We start from the raw sequence: 13,593 nt of genomic DNA, 5'->3' as shown, positions 1-13,593 counted from the left end.
AAAAAGAAAGAGGGAAAAACTTACAAATGTTATTGATCAGTGTACCGGCTATTTTTGGATTCATATTATTAATATTTAGGCATCTACGTGCATGTCTATTCATGATATATATTTTATTTTTTAATATTTCAGAATTATTAAATTTGAAGCATCAACAAATAAAAAAATTAAGGATAAAATTTAAAATTAAGAAAATATATTATTGATAAATGATCGGATTTTAAAAAATTTTGTTAAAAATTATTTAAGATTCCATCAAATAAAATAATCTATTTGGTTCTTTAAATTATTAATAGCCATTTAAACCATTGAATAAACAATTTTAATATTATATTTTAATAATTTAATTTATAAATAGTTTATGTTAATTTATATTGTTATATATGAATAGAATAATTTTATAAAATTTATAAAATAAATATAATATTATTTAAAATTTTTAAAAATTCACTAAAAAAAATTATGAAATTGCGACCAAAATTAGCGATCAAAATTTTTGGTTATTATATAGCAACCAATCAGCGACTATTCTGCTACTACATGAATAAAATAATATTTTTATTTAATAAAAAGCTCAACGACAAAAAATTTGTCGTTATTTGGTCGCTATTTAGCTACCAAATATTAAATCGTCGCTAAATTTAGCAGGAATTAGTGGCGCGAGATATTTGCGATCATATTTAGGACGAAATTGCGACTATTTTTTGAACGGGAATATAATGTTATAATTTGCGATCATATTTAGTGACTAATTAGTTTAGTCGCTAAATAGCAACCAATCAGCGACCATTTTATTTTTAAAATTTTAATTTAATTTTTAATTAAATTTTATTTTATTTAAAATTTTAAATTAAGATTAAATATACGGTTAAAATATTTTTTTATAATTTTACATATATTCTTATTTTTAGTATAATTTATTTTAAAAAATAATTTAAAATATTATTATTGTAAATTAATACAGTATAATATTTTAATATAATAAAATTATATTATTTATCTTTAAAAAAATTATACCATGAAAGACAAAATTAATAAACATATAATATAAAACATTTTAAATAATATAAACTATAAAAATAAAATCTTAATTGAAAGATAAAAAATAAACCTAAATAAACAAACCTGAATCCTTAAATCCCAACCCTAAATCTCTCTCAACTCTCAAGTCTACTGCCGCCCTCCCCTCCCCCATTCGGCCTCTCCGTCACTCCTCTGGTACAGCCGTGCGCCTCCCGCCGATCGTCCCTCTGCTCCACTCTGTCAACGTTGCTTCTGCGTCTGGTGGTCTGCTTGCTTCTTTGCTCTTCTCCGCCACTTCCTCTGCTCTAGTCTTGCCGTCCGGTGCTGCTCCTCGCCACTTCCTTAGCTCCAGTCTTGCCGTCCGATGCTCCACTCTATCTCGCTGCTTCTCCTCCGTCGCTTTTACTCATCGGACTCGCCCATTAAGTCGACCACTGGTCATTTCTTCGCGTCTCAACTCAAAACACTCAGATGCTGATGGCTCCGTTTCTACTGACAAAGGCGACGAGTTCAACTAGTACGAGATGCCTGAAGGATTTGGCGCGGCGCAGAGGAGGAAGAAGGGGTCGCCTGTGTTCGTCTTGATGCCGGTGGATGCGGTGGACGAGGAAGGGAAAGTGCGGAGAAAGAAGATCATGATGCACTCCCTCAGAGCGCTGGCACTGGCCGAGGTCGAGGGCGTGGTCATTGAGGTGTGGTGGGGACTGGTAGAGAGAGACCAGCCTGGGGCTTACAACTGGCAACCTTATTTGGAGCTTGTGCAGATGGCGGTGAAGAGCGGCTTGAAGGTGAGAGTTGTCCTGGCCTTTCATGAGAGCGGAAGAGGGCCTGGAGATCCCAACAGGTAAGTCCTGATTCCATCGAAATCTCTGATTGATTATCCAATTTCTCTTTTAATTGTTAATTGCGACAGTAATGTGACTCCTCAACTTGGTGATCCTGGCTTGTTTCATTCCAAAGAGCTCATTATCGAGTTAATTTCTGTGTTGTCCATTTACATTGGTTCCTTTATCTATATTACTATGATGTTATTATTAGTCATATATCACATTATTCTTAAGTATTTGTTATACCTGGCATTCTTTATTTTTGGGAGCTTTCACACATGCCTGGAAATTTAATATGTATGCGTTTGTTAAATTGCTGGGTCGATAAACCATCGGAAAAAAATTCAAAAAATTGCTACTGATAAACAAGAAACAGTTTCTAGTGTAGCTTCCAAAATGTGGCTTTAATGTGTAATTAGTTGGACTTTCTGCAATTATCATAATTTCTGTGAGAGTTTTTGGCTTTATGTATCCTTATTTCTATCCGCATGCCTAGGTGGTTGGAGCTCATCCATTTGAAGTAATACAGCTGAGCCCTCCCCTTAGACCTGGACTTTTTACTTTGTTACCCCTTCTATAACCCAACTAAAATGTACTTATAACGAGGAGTTTGTAATTCTTTTATTGTCATATACAGTTACATAGTACATAGCTTTTTCAAATGCAAAGATTTTGGGATATGACACTGCAGGTCTCACATGGATAACCATATGGTTCCCTGTGATATAATCGTATAATTGTTTGATAAATGATATTCTTCATATAGTGCAATTAATTTCACAGAATTATTGGTCTCAAACATTCAAATCATTTTGATTTTTTTTTTTGGATAAAAAATGGGCAGTAAGGTACATTGAACTGCAATATGTGCATACTCTAATCATAGAATGTTTATTTGTAGCACTTTTAAATCATTTAGCACTAGTATTTAGTACTCTGTATAAAGGTACATATGTCTTTTTCAGAGTGAGCATGGGTGAAGAAATCTTTATTTGGTTCATAAAATTATACTTTAGGTTTATTTATGCAAGACATTCCGTTGTTTTCATGTTCCTTTTGACGATTCTAGGTTGTCTTAAATAAAATGCCTTCTTGTGCAAATTCAGTTAGATACCTATCTCTGTATGTGTGTTTTTTTTTCTGTTCCAATTTGTTAGTGGTTCTGAAACTTCTTCTGTGATTGAAGGATTTCACTCCCCAATTGGGTGCTTAATGAGATTGACAAAGATCCAGATTTAGCTTACTGTGATAGATTTAGGCTTGTGCAGACACACTTATCTTTGTGGGTGTCTTTGAATTTCACGGGTTTACAGGACTTCCAGTTGGTTCAAGGCCTGTAAGGTCAGCTATGTCTTGCTATTTATTTTTCTCTGTTTCTTTTCCATGGCGTATGCACAGAATTGCTTTCTTTTCTCTTAGCCCTTTCATGTTCCTTAAGAAATTCCTATTCAAAATATTTCTTTCTTTCTCAATTATGTCATCAGGTGTGTTTGTTTCAGCAGCTATTAATGATGTTAGGCACGTGTATTCTGTTTCTTCCTATTCTACTTTAAATCCTATTATATTTGATCAGAACGGGGCAAAGAACATTTCATAGTTTAATGATTACAGAAGTCGACTTGATATGCATATATTTTTAAATATCTGTAACTCTCCAGTATTTGGGCAATGAAAGAAGCATGGTTCAAAATGGTTAAGCATGCCTTAGTATCTTGACCTTAGACTTCCAACATAATCAGGTTAAAGCTACTATATATATATATATATATATATATATATATATATATATATATATATATAATTTTTTGGTTTCCCTTTTCTTTTCTTCCAAAGTTATTATGTCTGATTTATAGCCTTGCTTTCGTCTTTTGAAATTCTAAAATGGAGTTTGCAAAACTTCTGCAGGTACTAAACCTAGAGAATATGGACAAAACCAGGCATTGGAAAATCGTGGGCTGTAGCGCATACACAGGGGAGGGGCTGCTTGAGGGATTTGATTGGTTGGTTCAGCACATGATGATACCTTAGGATCTAGTCAACATTAAGCAATAGAGTTAGGGTTTTTTTTATTGGCCCTCTCAGAGAACTGATTAAGGTCCATTTGTATTGTTTTATTAACTATCTTATTGTTGTAGAATTTAGTCAAGCTGTGAATTCGACAAAAAAAAAAGTCAAGCTGTGAAACTTTTTGAATCAATAGTATTATTCAAACTTTCAATGGGAAGTTTGGGTCAATATTAGTGACTAATCAGCCACAAAAACAAATTAAATAACAAATATTTTTTTGATTTTATTATTAATTTGTAACGAAATAATGACCAAATGCTTTTCTCTGAGGCGATCAAATAACAAGGAAATAGCGATCAAAATAGTGATCAATTTCGCAATCAAAATTTAGCGATAAAAAAATAGTCGCTGATTACTATTTTGTAATACTTAATTTCCCATGACACTAAATTAGCGACCAAAAAATAGTCGCTGATTGGTCGCTATTTTATAATACTTAATTTGCCATGACACCAAATTAGCGACAAAAAAATGGTCGCTGATTGTTGTTATTTTAGCGACTAATTTTCAAATTGTCGCTAAAATTTTAGCGACTGGCCAAACACCGACCATTTCATTTTGGTCGCTAAATGGTCGCTATTTCATAATAGTGACCAAATTCTCCCTTTTAGCGACCAAAATTTTGGTCGCTAAATCACTGTTTTTTTATAGTGATTAAAATTAAAATTTAATAAACACTAAATTAAAACTATTAATTTTAGTTAATCAGATAAAATTTTAATATTAGAAAATCTTTTAAAAAATTTTAACATGTTTTTAAGAAAATACAACTATTAATATATGTAATAAAAATAATAACTTGCTTAAATCTAATTTTTTATATAAATATAAAATTTATATAATATTATAAATTAATTAAGAAAATATATTTGATTTTAGTAATTTTAAGTTTTTAATATAAAATTTTAATATACGAATGTCATAGTTTTTAAAAATCACAGTGACTAAATTGAAGATTTTTTAAAATAGAGAGACAAAAGGTTGCATTTCACTAAATCAGAGGGACTAAATTACAGTTTACCCTAAATTTTAAGTTTTTAATATCTTTTATAAATTAAGTTTTTAAATTATCTTTTATAAATTAATTTTTAATGTATTTTTATGGTTTATATTATTTATCTTATATATATAATATTATCTATAATTATAAATGAAATGTTAATATTAAAATTAATATTTAATTAATGGAAAAATAAAAGATAATTTAAATTTTTTTAAAGTGAATTATTCTTTTATATTTTATAATAATTTTAAATTTAAATATTGATAAATTTCTATGATATTTTTTATTTATTTTATAAAATTATTATTCTTATTTATTAAAAAGTATATTTATAAATTAGATATTAAAATTTAAAAATTAAATTTATTTATCTAATAAGAGTTTCATTGAGTTTTTACAAATTCTTCATTCCAAACAGAGAGTTAGATTATTATCTTCATTGGATATCACTGATTAATCACTATACATGTGTATTCTCTCCATTCGCCATGAGTGATCTGCTCAGCATCACTGAAAGCATTCAACCATGAAGAAGACTTCTGTGCTCCTCCTTGGCCTTTCCTTCGCCCTTCTTTTTCATGGTAATCTCTATTTGATAGCACATATATGCACGTTGCATGAAATGATATTATATATAGTTTCTATATAGAAAAGATTAATTTTCATCTGTAAATTAATCATGCATGCAGAAGCCCATCCCGCGAGGATAACTTTCACAAACAATTGTGCATACACAGTCTGGCCAGCAACCTTAACTGGCGAGCATTTTTTCAAATCATGCAAAAATGGAGAAATATTTTCAAAAACATGCAGGATCCGAAAATATTTTCGGATTCTGTGTGTCAACCCAGCGTGTTCGCCAGTCATACTGGCGAACACGCTTGTTCGACACCCATAGTGTCGAAGAAGGGAGAGTTCGACACCCATGGTGTCGAACTCTGCCTTACTGAGCTTGTTCGCCACTATGAGTGGCGAACAAGCTCGTCCGGGCCACGGGAGCAGTGCAATCTGCTCCCGTGGCACTCTAGCTTGGTCGAAAGAATTGTTCGCCACTTAAAGTGGCGAACAATTCTGCTGAGTGGCATGTTCGCCACCCAAAGTGGCGAACATGCACAGAAAACCACAGAAACCACCGAGGAAAAGTGTTCGCCACTTATAGTGGCGAACACTTTTCTCTTTATATCACATGCATGCAGTTGCATGCATGTGATACTACATGAATTTGTTCGCCAGCGATGCTGGCGAACAAATTCTTGTAAAAATAAAATTTTTAAAGTAAATATATATTTAAAAAATTTAGAAAAATTAATAAAATTTTATGCTAATTAAAATATATTTATTGATATTAATTAAAATATATTAATATTAAATTTATTTTGTATACTTAAAATTATATATTTTTTAATCATCAATCAATTAATAACTTATTTCTAATTTTATTATAAAATTAATTTGTAATAATATTATTGTTATAATATTTAAATTTAAATTATCTAATCTATTATTTAGTAAATTTATATATTTTAAAATTAAAATATTTTATAAATTTAAATAGTGTATGAAAAAATTATTTATTATTAAAATATTATATATATATTTTTTATTTTTAAAAAATTAAAATTTATTATACTATTAAAAATAAAATTTAATATTTTTAAAATAAATATAAATTAAGAGATAATATTTTATAAATTTATTTTTAACAGTATAATAAATTTTAATTTTTTAAAAATAAAAAAAATATATATAATATTTTAATAATAAATAATTTTTTCATACACTATTTAAATTTATAAAATATTTTAATTTTAAAATATATAAATTTACTAAATAATAGATTAGATAATTTAAATTTAAATATTATAACAATAATATTATTAAAAATTAATTTTATAATAAAATTAAAAATAAGTTATTAATTGATTGATGATTAAAAAATATATAATTTTAAGTATACAAAATAAATTTAATATTAATATATTTTAATTAATATCAATAAATATATTTTAATTAGCATAAAATTTTATTAATTTTTCTAAATTTTTTAAATATATATTTACTTTAAAAATTTTATTTTTACAAGAATTTGTTCGCCAGCATCGCTGGCGAACAAATTCATGTAGTGCATGTGATATAAAGAGAAAAGTGTTCGCCACTATAAGTGGCGAACACTTTTTCTCAGTGATTTCTGTGGTTTTCTGTTCATGTTCGCCACTTTGGGTGGCGAACATGCCACTCAGCAGAATTGTTCGCCACTTTAAGTGGCGAACAATTCTTTCGGCCAAGCTGGCGTGCCACGGGAGCAGGAGCAGTCTGCTCCCGTGGCCCGGACGAGCTTGTTCGCCACTCATAGTGGCGAACAAGCTCAGCAAGGCAGAGTTCGACACCCATGGTGTCGAACTCTCCCTTCTTCGACACCATGGGTGTCGAACAAGCGTGTTCGCCAGTATGACTGGCAAACACGCTGCGTTGACACACAGAATCCGAAAATATTTTCGGATCCTGCATGTTTTTGAAAATATTTCTCCATTTTTGCATGATTTGAAAAAATGCTCCTTAACTGGCGGCAGCGGCAGTAGGCCTCAGCTATCAAGCACCGGCTTCCAGTTAGCAACCAAAGAAACTCAATCCCTCGACGTTCCGGCTCCATTCACCGGAAGGTTTTGGGGTCGAACACACTGTACCAACTCCTCCTCTGGCAAGTTCATTTGTGCAACTGGCGATTGTGGTTCCGGACAGTTATCATGCAACGGCGCTGGTGGAAATCCACCAATAAGCCTCGTAGAATTCACTTTAGCAGAAAACCATGGCCAAGATTTCTACGACGTTAGCCTAGTTGATGGGTTTAACGTCCCAATATCAGTGTCTCCACAAGGCGGGTCTGGTAATAACTGCACTAGTTCAAGCTGTGCAGCAGATGTGAACTCAGTCTGCCCTACAGAGTTAGCAGTTAAAGGGTCTGATGGGGGCACTACAATTTCTTGTAAGAGTGCATGCGAGGAATTCAACCAGCCAGAATATTGCTGCACAGGAAACTTCCAAACCCCAGTGACTTGTAAACCCTCAAGTTATTCAATGATCTTCAAGGACCAGTGCCCTCAGGCTTATAGCTACGCTTATGATGATTTAACCAGCACATTTTCTTGCAGCGGTGGAGCTAACTACGCTGTCATTTTCTGTCCGTGAGGCAGAGTTTAATTAAAGTTGAACCACTTTTTGACAACAGGAAGAAAACTAGTGGATTAAATAAAAGGAAATTATCGACAGACTTGACAGAAATTAGTATTGTTATTCGTAATTAAGCCTTTTTATTTTCTTCATGAATTTTATAATAATATTTTGTTATTTTTCGGGCAACCCTGTTCATCTCTTTGCTTTGTTTTTTGGTTGGTCCGTGGTCGTGGATGAATCATTCACTATGATCATAGTTATCTCTGCTCTGCTCGTCATATAATCACCAAAAAAAGAAAATTCCAACCATGCACTAGATTCAAATTACAGGATTTGATTATTAGATGTGATTCACTGCAGTATACATATAGTGAAATTCCAACAAAATGTTAAGAGAATAATGAAAGTATAGTAGATTAACCAATAGCATTGCAAGAACGACAGTTAATTTCGTTAAAAATACAGAGCATCCAATGGACTCAGCTATAGCAGAGTACTCGAGAGAAACCGAGAAGAACAGGTAACAGGGATGGGGCTGGCCCATGATTGCAAACCCACTAAAATTTCTTAGACTTCAATCTCTGATTCCTTTCTCTTTTCTCATAATTGAAGACCAACTCCCAATTCACAGCAATGGCGAAGAAGAGATCACAAGATTGGAAAAAGACGAGGAAGAAGAAATTACACCTACTTGATAAAATCCCAATTACCCAAAGCAGCCTAGGAACCCTGCAACTAAACGCCGTTCTGATTTCTCTTCTTTCGTTTCTTCTCCTTCTTGTTTTATCTCCAATTCAGGTATGCCATTTCAATTTCTCTGTTCACTTCTCAATTGAGGGTTTTCTTTCTGTGGTAGTCTTTGTTCCAACGAATTGCCTGTGGTTTCTCAGAATTTTTTGTTTTTGTTGTGGATTTTGTTTGCTTGCTATCTCAATTTTCCTGTTGCCTTGTCAAATTTGGGCTTTGGTATATAATTTTTTTTCCTCTGGTTTTGGAAATTGCTTGTACTTTTTCACGTCTGAGCATTATTAGGGTCATCCTGTTATTCTTAATGCATATATTGTTTTAGAATTTTTCAATGATTATTTTCTTTCTGAGATGGAGAACTTTAATTACAACATGTTTAACATTGTCATATATGTTAATCAACTACCAATACATCATGGAGACTTCTAAGGTCTGGCTATTACTGTATCAGTGTTGATACTGTTTTAACTGGTTGAATTTGTTGCAGCTATGTTAAAATCATGACCTTTTGAATTTCCAGTTGTAAGTTTTATGGCTGTGATGTATTATCATTTCAATGAAGTGTGGATTTAGTATATAGAGACAATATGTTTTTGGAACATGTAATCCACAGGTCCCCTTGGACATGGTTTGTTCAGTGTTTTGACAAGTAGTTTGGATTACACTCCAGCTGATGAAAAAGAATTGCCTGAGCTCCATCTAGTTGGGTGCAGAAATTCTGCAGTCAAATTCAAAACTGTTATCTGATTTCTATGACAATTCAGTTACAGGACTTGAATCAGCTGCCCAACATACAGTTATTGATGATCACTGCAATGATAGGTTTGTCCTGCACCCATGAGTACTACTTGTTACTATATCTAGTCAATCTGAACCATCTGATCACTGAAATGTTTATTTCTTTCTTCTTTTAAAAATGTCAGTAATCAGACAAGTTTCACGACTTCGGAATCTACTCCTGAGAAATCTCAAATTGCAGAAAGCACTATTGTTTGTGTAAATCCAGAAAATGTTGTGTAGGCAAAAATGGACTGCCAAATTTGGTGGCCTGCTGAAGTAGGTTATGTTTTACTTTGTTCTTGCAATCCAAAGTGAAATTTAGTTGCAGCTCTTATTGCATATTTTCTCTCCTGCTGATTCTATATACATGTTCTGATAAGACTTTTGTCGATGCATGAGTTCTTAGGCCCTCAATATGGAGCATACTTTTCATTATATTTTGTTGATCCAATTGATCAACAAAATCTGGTAAACCTTTTTTTAGATAATTGGAGAAACATCACACGTATCTGATTCAAGAAGTAGAGGTATTGACAGCCATGTTCTAGTACAGTTTTACGGCTATTATGGAATGTAGGCTTCAAAATAGTTATTTGAAACTTCAAAAATTTTTCTTGTCATTCTGTAGTTTGAGCTCAAATGTTGATCCAGTATTGCTTTTCAGTGCTTGGATTGATCCAGCTAGAGAAATTTCACAGCTTGAGGACGTGAGAATTGTCTATTCCACTGTTCCTGTAGATAGTATCATTTCATATCATTATATTTAGTCAGTGCCAACCACAAACTAATTTGAAGCCTTTGAGTTCTTTTTATTTTCTTGCTTCTTTTTTTGGCAGGGAAATATGGGGGATGGAGGCTAATCCCTTTGCATATGTTATTCTTGGGAGTAGTTTGTGAATTGTTGTAATTTATAATAAGAATTTGACTTTGAAGACTACAAGAAATGGATATAAAACTTTGTTGAGGTATTTTAGTTTGATTCATGAGTTCCACTGCCAACTTTCTGATTACATGCATAGCTTTCACCTTTTCTTCAGTGCTTTGAAGAAAGGAGCAGTAACACTATGGACAAATTCCAAGATGCTTTAACACAAGTACTTGTTAATTTATTTGTTTTGGGAGTACTGCACTTTTCGCAAGTTGTACAAACTATAATTTGGATTAATCTCTCTTGTTGAATGTTAAAATTTTAGGCTTTAGAAAGAAAGGAATATCTAAGTGCAAATAGGGAATCACTGGGAAGCCCTGATGGATTGGACCAGTCTGATAGGCGGTTGTCGAAGCCGTCAAAAATAAACCTATTATCAACCAACAAAATAAATTTGCAGATAGTGGCAATAGGGTCGAACCACAGGGATTTGACACTACGAATTTTCCTATTAATGACTTGGACAAGTAAATAACAAGTAATTAAAAGAGGGGGGTTTGATTTGATGAGTTAATATTAAATAGCAAGAGAAAGCAATAATTTAAAAAGATGAGAATTTCAATGGGAGAAGGATTCTAGTTGAAGCATGGATCTATTTCAGCTTGTTTAGAATTGATCATTGATCTTTTTGATACTCTTATCTATTTCAATAAGTTAGTTTAGGACGTGGAAGACGCTTCTCACAATCCAAATTCCTCCTTAGTTTTAGTTTGATTAGGAAACGTTCGCTACTCAAACTCTAGTTAACAAGTTGCCAAGGAACGTCCTTGGGGCTTTTAGCATCGAACAACTGTTAACTGCATTAGGACTTAGAGGAACTCAACCCTAACCTTGCCAACCGCGTGGTCAAGTTTAGATTATGCAACCGATTATATTTGTGTTTAAATAATCTAAGCAATTACGGACCTAAATTATTCAAACAATATATTACTCAAGCAATTTAAGAGCAACAGGCCTTAATTGATTCTAAAAGCAAAATAATAATTATAGAAAGTTCAAGTTGCATAAATATTGAAGGTAAATAAGAGTTTAATAATAGAGATTTAAATCTCCCAATTCATCACAAATCTGAAATTCACCAACTTCAACTAGAAAAGAATGGATTTAGCCACTCATGGTGGACAAAATCACAAAAGGAAGAAGAAAGAAAAGAAGAAGAAAAGCCGTTGTATTTTTCTGCAGAATTGCTGAAGATGAGATGCCTTTGATGCTGCCCTTTTATAGCTGGAGAGTCCCAAGTCCACTTTGATTAGGGTTTTGTAATCTCAATTTGATTTGGTCTTCTTTGTAGTCTTTGATTCCTCTTTGAATTTTGTGTTTGATTGAGAATGGAACTCTCTAGATGAGGGGCGTGGCTCTTGGGATTGATCTTGTAGTGTTTGAAGTGGGTTTGAACTTCTTTCCTTTGAATTTGGATTTTCTGCTCTTTTCCCGCCTCTGCTGTATTTTCTGCTATCAAAGTGATTTGGGCAAATTCTGCGAGTGATTTGGGCAAATCACTTGCTCAATTTGCCCCAATCGCTTCCTGGGGTTCAGTCCAGTTTCTGTCTCTGTCTCTGCGAGTGATTTGGCCAGTTCCTGCGAGTGATTTGGCCAAATCACTCAGACCCAATCACTTTTCCAGCTTTTTCTTCACTTTTTCTCAATCTTTCCAATTTCTTCCTTTTCTGCAAAAACATGACAAAAACACAAATTAAGCTAGAAAAATGTGTAAATAAACAGTAATAAATATAATAAAAATGTGGCTAAATTATGCTTGATCACAGTCTTATCAGCAAGATCAATCATCTGGTATATATTATTCATTTGCTCTTTAACTTTCTCCTCTTCTCTTCAACTAGATTAAAAAGCTACTTTCTTGGGGAAACTATAACATTGAAAAAGTTATTTTCTTTCCTGAACAGATGAATGGACTGCATCAATGTCTAGTATAACAGGACGCAATTCCTTAAAAGAAGAAAGGGTAAGAAGAAACAAAAACCTGAATTTTGCTTTGATGTAAGTTGCCATTACATATTTGTGCCTTCTAATGGTAAACCAATATATTGCCCAACTTTTTGATTTTTACAGTTTTCACATTCTTTTGCAGGAAGTTGTGTTTCCTTTAAGATCAGCCAGCAAGGTCCGCCGGTTCGGATAATGCGGTACCTTGGCCTTGTAGCTCCTATAGGTTCTCCTTTTTGACTTGTGCAACAATTACTTCCTAGTAGCCTGTATTTTTCTTTCTCTTGAGTGCAACAATGTATATTCTTGGCGAAATCTATATTCATAAAAAAAATTATTCACATGTCACTAAGCAACATAATTTTTGTCCTTTGAAAGGATGTTTGATTTTTCTTGCTGATATGTCCCCTGGTGTGGCAAAAGTTGGCCTGCTTCTGTTTGCTTTAGTATAGCCCTCTTGTAGCTGCAGTTTCTGGTTTCCTGTGGGCTGGTTTAGTCCTTTTCTTGGATTCTTTTGGTTTTGGCTTTGTATGTTTTATAGTTGTTTTTGTTGTTCCTGTTTGTTTTCTTGTATGGAGGTTTCCATGTTTCTTCACTTAGATGGAATGTCTCTTTTGGGCATGGTAAGTTTTTTTTGGAATATTTAATAAAATTTCTCTTTATCAGAAAAAAACAAAAAGGATGTTATGGGTCTCTTGATTGCATATTTTTGGTAGCACAATCTCGGTTACTTTGGCTAAAGTGTGTGGCATATGGGTTATATCAAATTTTACTGGGTTGAATCTGTCAATCTTTAGTCATTTGTAAAGGTGCGAGTGAGATGCTAACGAACTCTTTACCTTCTCCATCTATTGTTTTTTTTTTTTTTGGATAATTCTGTCTTATCCATGAGCAGTCAGCCGTCAGGGCTTTATTAAATGTCAGTATTTAGTAATATATATTTGGTAGATTTACATGATAATTGATAATGGATGATGTTTTTAAATTATATATAATTGTTAATGTCGGTATAATTTATTATATTAAGAAAATATGTATTTAAATCAAATTTTTTAAATCCAGTTATTGTCAACCCTTTAAAGTAATTTTATTTTAAACCCAAC

General features: G+C 32.6%; 2 protein-coding genes across 3 annotated transcripts; both read left to right on the top strand.

Annotated features, from left to right (window-relative positions):
- The first annotated feature begins 1,108 nt into the window (after window positions 1-1,108).
- Window positions 1,109-4,074, top strand: LOC122724712 (beta-amylase 1, chloroplastic-like). 2 transcript variants are annotated; one of them, XM_043960505.1, is made up of 3 exons: window positions 1,109-1,867; window positions 3,037-3,191; window positions 3,756-4,074. In XM_043960505.1, exons 1-2 carry the CDS (start codon window positions 1,548-1,550, stop codon window positions 3,188-3,190), a joined length of 474 nt encoding a protein of 157 aa, XP_043816440.1. In that variant the 5' UTR covers window positions 1,109-1,547; the 3' UTR covers window position 3,191; window positions 3,756-4,074. The 2 variants fall into 2 exon arrangements, with proteins under 2 accessions (XP_043816440.1, XP_043816441.1); XM_043960506.1 differs by lacking the exon at window positions 3,037-3,191.
- A 3,294-nt stretch (window positions 4,075-7,368) lies between these two features.
- LOC110607722 (thaumatin-like protein 1) lies at window positions 7,369-10,595 on the top strand. The gene is made up of 4 exons (XM_043960129.1): window positions 7,369-7,388; window positions 7,491-8,611; window positions 8,704-9,660; window positions 9,762-10,595. The coding sequence occupies exons 1-2, from the start codon at window positions 7,369-7,371 to the stop codon at window positions 8,104-8,106; spliced, it is 636 nt and encodes a 211-aa protein (XP_043816064.1). The 3' UTR covers window positions 8,107-8,611; window positions 8,704-9,660; window positions 9,762-10,595.
- Window positions 10,596-13,593: the final 2,998 nt, after the last annotated feature.

Source organism: Manihot esculenta, chromosome 9 (assembly GCF_001659605.2).
Source record: "Manihot esculenta cultivar AM560-2 chromosome 9, M.esculenta_v8, whole genome shotgun sequence".
Lineage (NCBI taxonomy): Eukaryota > Viridiplantae > Streptophyta > Magnoliopsida > Malpighiales > Euphorbiaceae > Manihot > Manihot esculenta.
Note: the sequence above shows the minus strand (reverse complement) of the source record. Positions and strands in the feature narration are given on the sequence as shown.